Source organism: Engraulis encrasicolus, chromosome 12 (assembly GCF_034702125.1).
Source record: "Engraulis encrasicolus isolate BLACKSEA-1 chromosome 12, IST_EnEncr_1.0, whole genome shotgun sequence".
Taxonomy (NCBI): domain Eukaryota; kingdom Metazoa; phylum Chordata; class Actinopteri; order Clupeiformes; family Engraulidae; genus Engraulis; species Engraulis encrasicolus.
This window is the reverse complement of record NC_085868.1, coordinates 11,261,560-11,275,110: the sequence shown is the minus strand read 5'-3', so window position 1 is coordinate 11,275,110 and position 13,551 is coordinate 11,261,560. Positions and strand designations below refer to the sequence as shown.

The 13,551-nt window shown below is 44.5% G+C and overlaps 2 protein-coding genes across 3 annotated transcripts; both read right to left on the bottom strand.

Annotated features, from left to right (window-relative positions):
* Window positions 1-141: 141 nt before the first annotated feature.
* On the bottom strand, window positions 142-3,449 carry LOC134459308 (serine/arginine repetitive matrix protein 1-like). The gene is made up of 3 exons (XM_063211622.1): window positions 2,864-3,449; window positions 2,596-2,621; window positions 142-2,481 (listed from the first exon to the last, which is right to left on the bottom strand). The coding sequence occupies exons 1-3, from the start codon at window positions 3,026-3,028 to the stop codon at window positions 297-299; spliced, it is 2,376 nt and encodes a 791-aa protein (XP_063067692.1). The 5' UTR covers window positions 3,029-3,449; the 3' UTR covers window positions 142-296.
* A 5,686-nt stretch (window positions 3,450-9,135) lies between these two features.
* Window positions 9,136-12,338, bottom strand: LOC134460059 (uncharacterized). 2 transcript variants are annotated; one of them, XM_063212537.1, is made up of 3 exons: window positions 10,486-12,338; window positions 10,361-10,383; window positions 9,136-9,886 (listed from the first exon to the last, which is right to left on the bottom strand). In XM_063212537.1, exons 1-3 carry the CDS (start codon window positions 10,702-10,704, stop codon window positions 9,136-9,138), a joined length of 993 nt encoding a protein of 330 aa, XP_063068607.1. In that variant the 5' UTR covers window positions 10,705-12,338. The 2 variants fall into 2 exon arrangements, with proteins under 2 accessions (XP_063068607.1, XP_063068606.1); XM_063212536.1 differs by having other exon boundaries at window positions 10,361-12,338.
* Window positions 12,339-13,551: the final 1,213 nt, after the last annotated feature.

Here is a 13,551-nt window from a genome sequence, read left to right as displayed (position 1 = left end):
CTGGTCTACATGTCTTCAAGTTGTTATTCATAAAGCAGGCACTCACGTCATCAAATGTTTCTATGCGTTTGATAACTAATGCAATTTTTACTCTTGAAGGTAGTTTTCATGAAAAGACAAAAGAAAAACACCACCAGGGTCGATTTTCTGAGTTTGATGCATTTTTTAATGAGAATAGCTATGAAAAACTACCAAAATATGTGGTAAGAAATTAAATTTGGAAGAAAATATAATCATATTTAATAGTAATGGCATGTCTCAGCAATGCCTAAGTCCATTTTTGTAAACAGAACTTTTCAGAATGTTGTTCTAGAGAACCATAGGATGGGAGCTCTTCCCTCTTCCTGTGTGAGGATATTCTCATTGGAGATGGCCTCCATCTGCTCAACATAAGGGGCGTTGGGTGTCTGTTTTCCCGCCATGTATTTCTCCTTTTTCAGTTTCTGGTTGGCCTCATTGATCCGGTAGAAGATTGACGGCTGGGTTGCAGTGTCTGTCACACGAACAGTCTCCATAGGTGTAACAGTGACGCCATCAGCAGAGATGGTTATATGGTCAGGCTGATGAGATGTTGAGAGGCTGTGCAGAGGGGGATGGTTGCACGTGTTTTTCAGCAGATCTTCCAGATGTTTCTTCCAGAGGCAACATTCAGGCCGCGGGCCCAGGTTGCATTCTGTTGCTGCATCCATCTTCGGTCTCACTTTGTTATCCCATTGGCCGCTGATTGGAGGCACAGGGTTCTTACTCACACGTGGATGGTCTGCGGGCTGAGTAGATGTCTTGGTTGGTCTGGGCACATTCTGGTTGGAGTTTGAAGTTTCCAGCTGGAGCTGTATGTTCTTCCACTTGGTGGGACTCGCCTGTCGTACAACTTTACCTTTACCCGTGTCCAGCACAGCCTGTTTTCCCATGTACCTCAGCAACTGCTCAGGAAAGCCCCAGGACTGATGGTTTAGCTTGCAGCGCAGGTGGTATTCCAACTTCTGCACGAGCACTCTGGGGGCTGACGAGACGGTCGTGGCACTTCGAGGAGGCGTCTTGGTGATTTGCGATGGGGCATCAGCAGCAAGGGTCAGGTGACGGCCATTTTGTAGAGAGGCATTTGGTGGCAGGCCATTTTGTAGAGAGGCATTTGGTGGCGGGCCATTACGTAGAGAGGCATTTGGTGGCAGGCCATTTTGTAGAGAGGCATTTGGTGGCGGGCCATTACGTAGAGAGGCATTTGGTGGCGGGCCATTACGTAGAGAGGCATTTGGTGGCGGGCCATTACGTAGAGAGGCATTTGGTGGCAGGCCATTTTGTAGAGAGGCATTTGGTGGCGGGCCATTACGTAGAGAGGCATTTGGTGGCGGGCCATTTTGTAGAGAGGCATTTGGTGGCGGGCCATTTTGTGGGGACACATTTGTGGCACTTCGAGGAGGCATCTTGGCAATTTGCGATGGGGCAGCAGCATCAGCAAGGGTCAGGTCAGGGCCATTTTGTGGAGAGGCATTTCGTGGCAGGGCCTTTTGTGGGGACACATTTTGTGGGGACACATTTCGTGGCGGGGCCTTTCTTGTGAACTTCACGCTGGAGTCTTTCTCAGCACTCCTGAGTCTCTCGGGAAGCAACATCACGACGATTCTGACAATCCAAATGGCAAACCTCCAACGCCTGCGGGGTGATGATCTTCTCTGGAATAGCTTCACATTAGGAAATGTCGAGCTGACTTGTTTGTCTGTACCGGCTGCCTGTGTGGCTTTGGATTCAGTAGGAGAAGCACGTCTGGCAGGGTTCTCAGTTTTGGCAGATGAGACCAAACCTGTTGAACTGATTTCTTTGTCTGCATCTGTCTCGGTGGCTTTGGATACAATCGGAAACACAGAACTTGGCATGTTCTTATTTTTGCGAGATGACACCACAGGTGCCGAACTGACTTTCTTGGCTGTAGCCTTCTTAGTGGGTTCGGATTCAGTAGGACAATCAGATCTTGGGAGGTTCTTATTTTTGCCAGACACCATCACACCAGTTGCACTAGCTTGTTTCTCTGTACCGGTCTCAGTGGCTTTGGATTCAGTTGAAAACACAGATCTGGGAGGGTTCCTATTTTTGCCAGACGACACCCCACCTAGGGCTGCTGCCGTTCTTGCATGGGAACAGGAAGGCTTCTCAAAGCAGTTAGTTGTTTGGCTGTGTGTTGAACTTGATTCTTCGTCACTGGTATGGTACTCGGTCCCCGGTTCCTCTTTCACATGGTGTGGGCCAGGGTCGTGGAGACGGCTGTCGCCACAGGAAGAGGGACAGACAGGTTGACCGGTCCTTGACGTAGACGGAGATTCAGGGCATCTTGAGGTTGAGCAGTTGAAATTAGTCGTGTCTGCCTGGAGGACACGGTTTCGAAGCTGTGTCTCACATCGATCTAACCTGCCCAGGATGCTTTCGCAGTGAGAAAGAAGAGGGTCCAAGCCAGCCGCCGGGCAGACATGTTCTGACGTCAGATGCCTAAATAGAGAGTGTTCTTTAGTAGGCTACATGATATAGGCCACTGAACAGGGAGACGTATGCTGTATGATGTGTTAATAATAATAATAATAATAATAAATAATGTGAACTTACCTTAGGCATCGGCCTAATAATTCAACCTACGGGGTGGAAAACATCAAGCAATAAGTTTTAGGAAACAAGAGAGGTCCTAATTTCATAATTTCAGCCCTAATCGGCCTGAAATTATGGTTTTCAATGCTAGGATGACTGAGACGTTAAACAAGAACAAAAACACATTTAGGTAGCCTACTATGTCCCACATTTTAATAATAATAATAATAATAATAGGCCTACACAATAGGCCTACATGAATAATACATTAAATAAATATTTTCTTTACCTTTTTGATGGTGTTCCAGGATACTATGATTTTACAGAGGGTACACAGGAACAAAATACCAGCCACAAGGCTAATATAGTCGACCGGGACAACATTTTCGGCAATTATTTCAGGTATCGGGACTGGCACAAAAGGCCTAGTCATACGGAATCTAGTATGCGCCATTTTGCGGTATCAACCGCGCGAGGTGTCCGAGTTTAAACTCAGATCAGCTCTACATAGGGATACGCATCATGAAAAAACAGCATATTGCATCGCAGTCGCATAACAAATGATGAAAACCTGAACAATATTAATTTTGGGCTGTGCGCAATTATGACGCAACCGTGCTGTTGTTGGAGTAGGCTTCTTGAGTTCTTCTGTGACGTTGGAATGTGTTCAGCCGCAGGCCTGCTGCAGACGACGCTGGTTACTACTCAGCAAAAATCATGAATATTTGAAACTGGACTTCACTTGGACTACACTACACACAAGACTACACTTGGCCCACTACTCTGGCGTAGGCCTACAGATTACATTTCAGTCCCAACAACAGTGCACATTCTCTACGCGAATGCCTATCGCGTCCCCTTCGCACTGCTCGTTCTTAAGCTAGATTTATGCTTCGGACGCATAGAATCTGCGTCCGTCCGTTTTCTGTCTATGCGAGTCCACGCCCCCCTCTCAGAGGCTCTGCGCCCGTCGTCGAGCGCCTCGAAAAAATTCTAACTATCCGTCGGACGGACGCGGAGTACGCAGACAAAAAGGCACTATGATTGGTCGTCTCGCTACTTCCTTGTTCTGTTCTTGTGGCAGCGCAATGCCAGTAGTTTGCGAGAGCAGAGCTGTATTCTGCTAAAAACGTTATTAATGCCTTGTGTGTAAATGTGTGTAAATACACGGAGCTACAAGCCATGTAACAAACAATGCATCAGTTGAACACTCGTGGCACAATGCCTGCGGTTTTACTACCGTTCCTCCACCGAATGTAAACACACATCGGCAGAATCAACTGTCTTTACATGCTTGCATTTTCTGCTCGTGAAAACAGACTGGGTATGTCAAATAATGATACCAGTGCATTGCCTTTGCAATTTATGTGAAAATACCTAGCTAACCGCGATAGAAAGCAACATTGCTTAATAATGACCGCAGTGCTTACAATGTAGTGAAAGTAGCCTAATCGCGCAATTTCAAATGTGGCTCACGACGAGACCTCGGACCTCGCAGAACTCGCAGATGCATGAATACAATGTTGGTTCGTGGCCACTCCCACGCGAGTTTTGACGAGCGCAGTTGCAGAAGTCTAATCTGACCTTAAAGGCCTACTAGGCCTACTGAAGATTCGCTTCCCATTAGTTGGAAAGCAAGCGTAATCACCGAATAGTGTCTGTAGGCCTATCCAAACAACATGACGATGATGATCAGTTGAAGGGCTACCCCGAGGTGACAGGGGGATTATTCGGGAGACTTGTCTCTTGAGGATGAGACGAGCGGGGTGACGGAGATCGGTGGACGCTTGATGGTTAGCCAGCAGGACTGTTTTTGGAGTGGCCAAAAACACCATTGTGTGTGTGTGTGTGTGTGTGTGGAACTGAAATCGCATGATGTGAGGCCCTGGCTGCATATGATTTTTGCGTTGTGCAAAACATTTTTCAAGTAGTCTATTTTGTATCGATATCAAAGGAATTAAACAATCTTTTAAAAACATAAGCAGGTAATTGGAGTGCTTCTGGGTCTTCACTTTTTTCCTTGGTGCTCATCAGTGTAGGGGCTCTCAAACTTGGTCCAGGTAGACAAATGCTGAGGCACTCAAGGTTGCAATTTCTTTTACCTTTTTTTATTTTGCTACAATGTAGCTGTTTAAAAACATTATTTCAGGAGTCCCCTCAATCCCTCCCACCAAAAAACCAGTCATGTCAATATTTTTCAATCCTAAGGATAGCAAAATAATGACAGATAAATTATAATTGTTACAATTATTTTAACACATTTAGAAATGCTTTAGAAGAATTAGGGACCAGACAGCACTGGTTTTGTGAGAGGATGATTAAAACAGTTTAAAGTGAAATGTTTATCAGGTGATGAAAAGTTTTGACAGCACAAGTTAAAAAATAAAGAAATTATTAATAATATTAAAAAAATAAATAAAAAAAAACATACAACGGGAGAAGTAATTGTCTCGGTAATGAGTAATAAGCCCGCTGTTTGTTGCTCACTTTAAAAAAAAGTAGGCATGCTTGATGCAGGTCAAAAGCTAGTGGGAGGTTGACAATGACTTTGCTGGAACTCATGTCCATTCTTTCAACCATCCCTTACCATCCGTTCCCAAAGGATATCATCAATTAGGTTAAGACCAAGAGAGCACGCAAAATGGTGAAAAAGACTGATGTTTCTGTCTGGATTAAAATAAACCCTCAAGTGGTTATTGTGAATTAAATCATTATCCAACTGAAAAAAAATCTAACAAATAAAGAAATAAAAACATGCAAGCATTACCACACATACAAGTGCCCTCATTAATGAAGGATGCATATGGCAACATCTCCCCATGGCCATCTCTCAAATAATTGTAATCTAATTATTAGTGACCCCACATCGAAAAGTTTCATGATAAGAGTTGTCACGTTATGTCCTCCCTTCCCACTGTTTTCAAGACAACACTTGACATAGGTTATAGCACGGATATTCAATGGGAAATTCCTCCCAGTTGTGTGCGTGCGTGCATGCGTTCGTGTGTGCTGGCTACACATGTTCATATGAGGCAGGATGATAACTGAATGCACATCTCAGCATCTCTATATGCAGTCCTGTCTCCTCCTGGTCCATGATTTTACATCCTCACCCACCAATGACCACACACAGGCATGGTGCAGCGTAATGCTGCTATCTAGCAGATACTAGTATTTAGCCAGTGGTGTAGTCTACGTAGAACGCGGGTATATGGAGTATACCCACTTCTAAATTTCAGGGATTTAAGTATACCCACTTCAAATTGATTGATCCATTGTTTTGAAGAGTACAACAGTATACCCACTTCAAAAAAATTTAAAATATACAGTATACCCACCATAAAAAAGTAGACTACACCACTGTATTTAGCAGATACTCATCTACATGGATTAAGAAAATAGGACAAGAAGTTAGTTCGAAGTTAATTCAGAAATGCCAAGCTTCACAAGGAACACTGTCTGTGCACTCTCAGTTGGAAGAGTGGATGTATATAATGTTGCGCATCCTACATTTCACTCTGATATCATTTCAAGAGGACATTCTGCTACTTGCTGAATCTGATGGTGTAAGCCTACCGATGATAAGCCTGCGGCAGTATTTAAACAACTGAATTCCCTCCAACATTTGCAAACTAACTATACAAAAAGCGTTCATCAGAAATTCTGCACATTGTTTATTGCATTGTTTAAGCATGTGAGTGCTGGCACGAGCAGCAGTCAGGTCAACATTTGAGTCAGATTGTTGCACTGACTATAGGTCAGTGGAAAAGTCTGACCCAAATGTTGAAGCGGCGGTGAACTTGCAATATTTCTGTTCAGCCGAAGAGCCATGAATGAACACACCAGTGCATGTGAGAGGGAGGAGAGGGGGCGAGCGATAGAGAGAAACGAGAGGATGGAGTGAGACCACAGGCAGGCTACAGAGAAAGCAGAACAATCCACTGACCTATGTCACCTGTGGCTTCCTAGGTCAGTGGATTGTTCTGTTTTCTCTGTACCTGTGGCTTCACCCCATCCTCTCATCTCTCTCGTTTCTCTCTCTCTCGCTCACCTCATCTCCTCCCTCTCCTTTATACTGGTGTTCACGGCTCTTTGGCTGAACAGAAACATCGCAAGGTCACCTCACAGGTCACAAGAAGCACCCAAACAGATGTGGTCTTCAGGAATGGTATTTCCCCTTACGAAAATGAACCATGGTTTTACTATGAAAACTAGCCATGGTTTTAGTTATTCATGGTCTTCATGTTTTTTTTGGTCATGGTTCATAACTATGGTTTAACCATTGATTGACTATGGTTCAACCATGGTTTAAAACTATGATTTAACCATGGTTTTACTATGCCCTTTAAAAAATGAATCATGGTTTTACTATGAAAACTAACCATGGTTTATAGTTATTCATTACATTACACTGAGCACGCTTTACTATCCAAAACGACTTATGATAGGTTCAGATTGCTTGGAGTAATCATGACATAGCATGGTTACAACATAAAAATCATAGTAATACCATAGTAAACCATGGTGGATTTCCGTAAGGGTCTGATTCTATGTTTCCTTTATTATTTTTTGAAAATAGGGAAATAGGCAGTTCCCCAGTGTCCGTGTCGTGTTGCTCTTTTATATGGCCATTCCCCAAGGGCTGGCGTCGAGTTGCTCTCAAATAGCCTACTCTATGGTGGCCAGTCTTGAAAGTAGGCTGCTGCGTAGCGGTGCGCATGCAGCACCAGTATAACATTTACACCTGATGCATAATAGCCTACCAGTAAGCGATACCGGTAGCCAATACCCACATCTGGAAAAAGTAGGGCCTGAGGTGTGCTTTTAAAGTATATAACACATACAACCACACTATACCATTCGAGACAAGTGCCATATGAAGAGAATAGCTATCCAAAGTAGTCGTGCAGTGATAGGCTATACGTAGATCTGTATGCATGTGTCCATTTCATTTGCCCTTTTTCTGACATTGGCATTGGAAGGGTGGCTGTCACTAGGAACGTCCTTGAAAAAATGTGCACCACTTTTGCGATCATTTGTTTCTGTTACGGCGATGCGGAGGTGTTTTATCAGCGGACAATGACTGACATGACAGTCTTTCAGGCAAAGATTGTCAAAACAAGCTTCCTTGATGCAAGCTTTGCAACTTCCATGTCTTGCAGAAAGGGCAAGGAGATGTCTCAAGTATTCTATTAGACGATTTTTCAACCCATGTAAATGCACCTCATCTGAATTAAGTTGATTCAACTGTACATTTCATACCGGTGCACACACCTGTGCGCACCTGTCTAATTTCATCCCTGTCGGATAGTAAGTCTACATTGTTCTGTAAGGGGACATTACACCCTTCTCTTCCTCATACGCTGCAACAGTCACAGATATAGAAGATCCACTAAAAGCCTTCATAAATTTCTTTAGGAAGTGTCTTGACTCTGTGTGTGTGTGTGTGTGTGTGTGTGTGTGTGTGTGTGTGTGTGTGTGTGTGTGTGTGTGTGTGTGTGTGTGTGTGTGTGTGTGCGTGTGCGTGCGTGCGTGCTCAAATTGTGCGAAGCTTCAGGCCAGATTATCTTTGTGCAATATTTCTCATTTGTCGGCCATTTGTATGACAAAAGAACACATGTACTGTATATTTTATCTGCTGTGGTGTTATAATGAGGCACATAGTAGTATTGCATCTTGCTGTTATGTATGTCTTTGCATGCATGCTTGTTCATTTATAGTTTGTGCGTCAGTTGAGACAGGCCTATAATGAAAAAGCTAACCAATAGATTTACACTTAAAGAGACATAAAGGATTAAGCTTACTTTTTTGTTTAATTACTGGCAAAGTTTTATTTAGGTACATATTTTAAAATATTATTTTCATACATAGGCCTACTATATTTTTTATGCATTTTATATCATTTTTATACATAGTTTACTTTCATTTTATCAAGTTTTTCAAGAGAGAGTGCATAATATGTCGGCTTCCCTCGCTGGTATTTGTCGTACTTCAGTTTCAGGTTCATTTCTATGCGTCGCAGGTCTGGCCGTGTCATAAAGGGCACATCCTCTCTCCTTAAGAGATGACTTTTCTTTTGGTCCTCAGAGGGACAACTCTGCTGTGTTACCAAGGCCAGATGTGCGTCTTTCTTATTATCTGTGATGCAGGGCAGTTGTGGATGGCAGGACTCAGTAAGCGTCAGTAGTGGAGGGATTCTGGTGAGCTGGACCTCCAAGAACCTCCTCGTGAACAGCTCCTCGAGCTTCTCCTTGGTAGACCTCAGTGTGGTCTGCCCACCATCTACAACACCACCATTGGCTGGAGAGGCAGGTGGTGTCGTTAGTCCACTGTCCACCCCCACAACACTGGTGGAGGCTGGAGAGGCTGGTGCAACTGGTGCGGCTGTGCAACTGAGCAGATGAACCGTCTTGTTCCTGCATGTGTTTGAGATGTTCTTGGAGATGTTGGGCATGTTTGAGATGTTGTCTGAGATGTTCTTCCACAGAACTGTGGTGGGGTGTTCTGGAGCAACTAGTGCCGTGCAACTGTGCACAGTAACTAAATCATTCCTGGGGGTGTTTAAGATGTTCTTTTTGGAGATGTTGGAGATGTTGTCTTCTGCAGCCTTTCCATGAGTTTCGCTCTCCGCTTGGAGCAGAGGCCACTTTGTGCCCAGAGCTGCCAGGGTAGTTTACCCGTGGTGTTCTGCAAGGGCTTGCCATCTCCACAGGCCAACTGGACCACGTGGTCTCCCACGTACTTGATGACCAGGTTTGGGAAGCCCCACAGGCGTTGGCAGCTCTTGCGCCGCACGTGAGCCTCTAGCCTCTGCATGGCCTGGGGGTGCATCATGATGGACTGTCGATGGGGGGCGGAAAGCATCAAACTGCTTTGCTGGTATGTGGGGAAACAGAGGAGACTGGTAGCTTTTCTCGCAGCAATCCTCTTGGGCTTGGGCTTGGGCTTGGGCTTGGCCTGTGGAGAAGCTGGTGTGTTGGATGTTTTCAGCCTAGCTGGGAGCAGCATCCCCACAGTTCGGATGATCGCGCAAGCTCGCCTCCAGCGCTTGAGGGCCACTGGGTTCCTGATGTGGTTTTCACAGCCTGGTAAACTGAGTGCCTTAGATCGGCAGTACACTTGCTCTTGGTTGGTTTGACTGAAGGTAGATATTGCCATGGGCTGATGGGAAGACTGACAATAGGTATTGTGTGGTGGTACATCATCTTCCAGTAAATGTTCAATCTGACGTGGGTGGCGCAGGGAGAGCCTCAGAATGTGGAATTCATTGTTGTCCATAGAAGAGCATTCAGACCAGTTTTGGAGAAGATGTCTGCGGATCATCATTTTCAACACCATCATCATCAATTCCAACACCACCACCAATACTACATCGTCATCAAGCGCCCCAATACAGGCCAGATAATGTTATCCCAATATAGCCAAACTATCAATATTGAAGGTACACTGTGCAGGAAATGGTCAAAAAAGGTACTGATCTTTACATGAAAGTTTACTAAGTAATAAACAAATATTTTCTAGTATGGTTCAAGTACAGTCATTTTTGCAGCTAAAATGGCTATATTTGGAAATTCAAAATGGCGGACCATGGAGAAGATCCGCCTTTTCATGTATGAAAAGTGCAATTTTCCCAGTCATAATGAATACTTAGAATTTGATGGTGGTGGTAAGTATTAATGAAAAAGGTAACATTAGTGAATGGGCAGCATGAATTCTGGAAATAAACAACTAAAAATCTCACACAGTGTCCCTTTAACATGAATATCCCCAAATAGCCTATACTTACATCATGTCACCAAGGGGGTCATCCTGAAAAAAAAAGAAACAAAAATGGCAATGACTTTTTCTATACAATAAAACAACACTGAATAGGGAATCGGGCAGTAATAGCCCACTCTTAACATGGCTTACCTGTGAAAATACTGTAATACAGTAGTTTATACCGATGTACAAAATACAGTAAATAACAATCAAAAAGAGAGTGCCCATATAACTTTCAAGGGATTCACCAAACATAGACATTCCAGACGTTAACTGGGATTTAGGCCTAGTGTCAAAATAAAAATAATAACAATTAAGATTGAACATGGTTCCAAGCCAGTCGAGAACAGCTAGGACCGAGCCGACCATGCTTGGAAGCCGACCAAACCCCTTCAAGGCCTTCCCAGTGAAGGACTGTCAATGGCAGGGTCGGTTATAAATTCATCCCGGCTGACATGTCATAACGTTATCTTGGTTGAGACGTGATCAAGCGAGCGTTTATGACGACACCTGTGGCTCGCCAAGCGCGTCATATGGGTCTCCATCTAGTGCATTTGAAAATAACTGGACTAAGCTTAATATTTTTTAACATGCGCTATAATAAACTTGCCTTGCCAAATGGTAGGCCTACTGCGTCGTGTTACCAAATAAATGGCATCACGCCTGTAATTTGTGTTGAATCAAATAATCTACAGCTAAAACGACAGCAGGCTTGTTTTTAACAGAACCAGACCAGCGTTTGGGTAGTAAGATTCGTGTATATTTTCACATCACAATTCCCTGCAAAATCCCAACATGTCTTCTCGTTCCCCAATGATTAATGGACCAGTTTTCCTTTCTCCCTTCCTTCGCCACAACACAAATGATGCGCTGCCTGCTCTTTTCCATGTTTGAACCGCAGAGGGCAGTGCTGCTCTTCGGAAGTCCCATGGCGCCACACTGAGAGTTGAGCGCGCGCATTGATGCCTGGACTGGACTGAACGCCCGCTCATAAACTTCGCAGGCTACATTTATTTCCCGCGTTACAGGTCCGCTTAAGCAGCCATACAGTGTATTTTCCTCGGTGGGTGTCATATTTTGGCCCGATGAAAGGCAATTTTGCTGAATGTCACTGGTGAGATTTTGAAGAGAGGCTGATGGATTTGTACAGTAGTCTGTCGCCCATGTGTGAGAGACAAATCCTGTTTTCATACCTGAGGCGAGCAGGAAGTCAAGTTTTATAGACTGGTGACAGATTTGCAGGAAGCCGAATTTCTCTGTGTAGATTTAACCCCCTAAATTCAGACTTCATTTATTTGAGATGTGCCCAAAGACCTGGCTATACTGTACAATCCCACTTGATAGAGCAGGATATCAGATCCCATATGGGATTCAAAGTCGCTGCGGCACAGTGGAACGAAAGAAAGGCGCTGACAGCTTTCACTGCTCACGAGTCCGCGGGGAGCACTTGTCTCTTTGGCTTTTTTTCATTGCAGGAATTGGCTTTATTTTTTCAGGCGGGACTTTTGGCGGCATTAGCGTGGCGATGAATGCATTTTAATGCGCTGCTGATGTGCCGTCAAAATGCCAGTCAGGATTTCAGGTCACGCTCTGCAGGACGCGGACAAACACAGCTCTTAATGCAAACATTAATGTGGGGGCACAGATACACACTTTGAGGCCCCGTGGGATACACAGGCCTACATTTCACAGATCCTGTTTCCAAGTTGGGGGTGCTAATTTAGTGGGCAACCCACCCACCTACACCCCCATCCCACAGTGCACACACACACACTAGGCCTACTCACACAAGGCCTATGCATGCATATGCATAGGTCATATACATTTCAGATTAGGCTAATCCATTGTGTCGTGTTGAAAGCCCTTCACGCCTCCTCTCATTAAACAGGGTTTATTATTATAGGCCTAGTAGATAAAAGCTCTCATTTTTGGAATGATTGCCAGTACGTCAAACTCTTTTCAACCAAAGATGCCAGCCTATAGAGCAGCTGAGCCTGCCCTGTAGCCCCAATCTTTTCAGCGTAAACCTCAGTCTTGTGTTGCCAATGACACATGCATAATGGGGCCAGTCAATGCAAACAGTCTGCGGGGGGAAAAAACTACAATTGAAGTACAAAGCTATATGCTAAAGTTACATTTGGAATGGAGCAAACACTGCTTTTGAGATGTCTCCTCTAGGGTCCATGTTGTCCAACCAGCCCCATGCAGGCACAATGCCCAGCTCTCCTGGAGACCAAGATAGCTTTTCTCTGGACATCGAGAAATGGAAAGGGGAGAGGGAAAGAAAAGCCGACATTAAAACAAACGTTTTGGTATCTAAGTCAACCATCAATGTGTACACAGTTCCTCTGGGTTCGTTTGGGTTTGTGAGAAATCTCTTTTTCATTTAGATAACTGACTTCAGAGCAGTCGGCACTGTTGACTTGGCCGGCAAAGAAAACCTGGGAATCAGAAAAAAACATCTGTGCTGGCCTATCAGCACCTTTGGTCAAGTGTATGTTGGCTCATGTTCCACGTTTTTAATATTATTTTTGTAGTGGTGAGCTGGGTGAGGTACAAGCTTTTTCATTTTGTGTATATGTGATTTTAAGGAAGGTCAGGATGTGAAAATATAGTGCATTTTAATGTGACTAGTTTTTCAAGTGACTGCAAGTACAGTATATCGAAAATGTGATATGATTTCATGTTTTTATAGTGTGTGTGTGCATGTGCCGTGCGTGTGTGTGTGTCTGTCTGTGTGCACATGTGTATGTGTGTGTGCGTGCGTGTGTGTGTGCGCCCGACGTGTATGCATGCATGTGCCTGGGTGTGTGTATCTGTCTGTCTTGTGTTTTTGTGTATCTGTGTGTGTGTGTGTGTGCGTGTGTGTGTGAGTGTATACGGTATGTGTATCTAGTGTCTGTGTGGTCGTGACATGACTGTGTGTGTGTGTGTGTGTGTGTGTGTGTGTGTGTGTGTGTGTGTGTGTGTGTGTGTGTGTGTGTGTGTGTGTGTGAGTGTGGTCATGAGTGTCTTGTGAGGTGATCAATGGCTCTGGTTGTTTTGAGGTCAAAGGTCAGTCTGCACTCCTCTTCCTGTGTCCCTCAGGAAAAAGACCGGGCCCTCCAACCAGGAAGTCACTGACCACCAGACAGTCACCCGAGCAACCAGTGGAAAGGTGGATACTAGCCAGCCAGACACTAGAAAAGAGGATATCCTTTTTCTAACTCTCACACA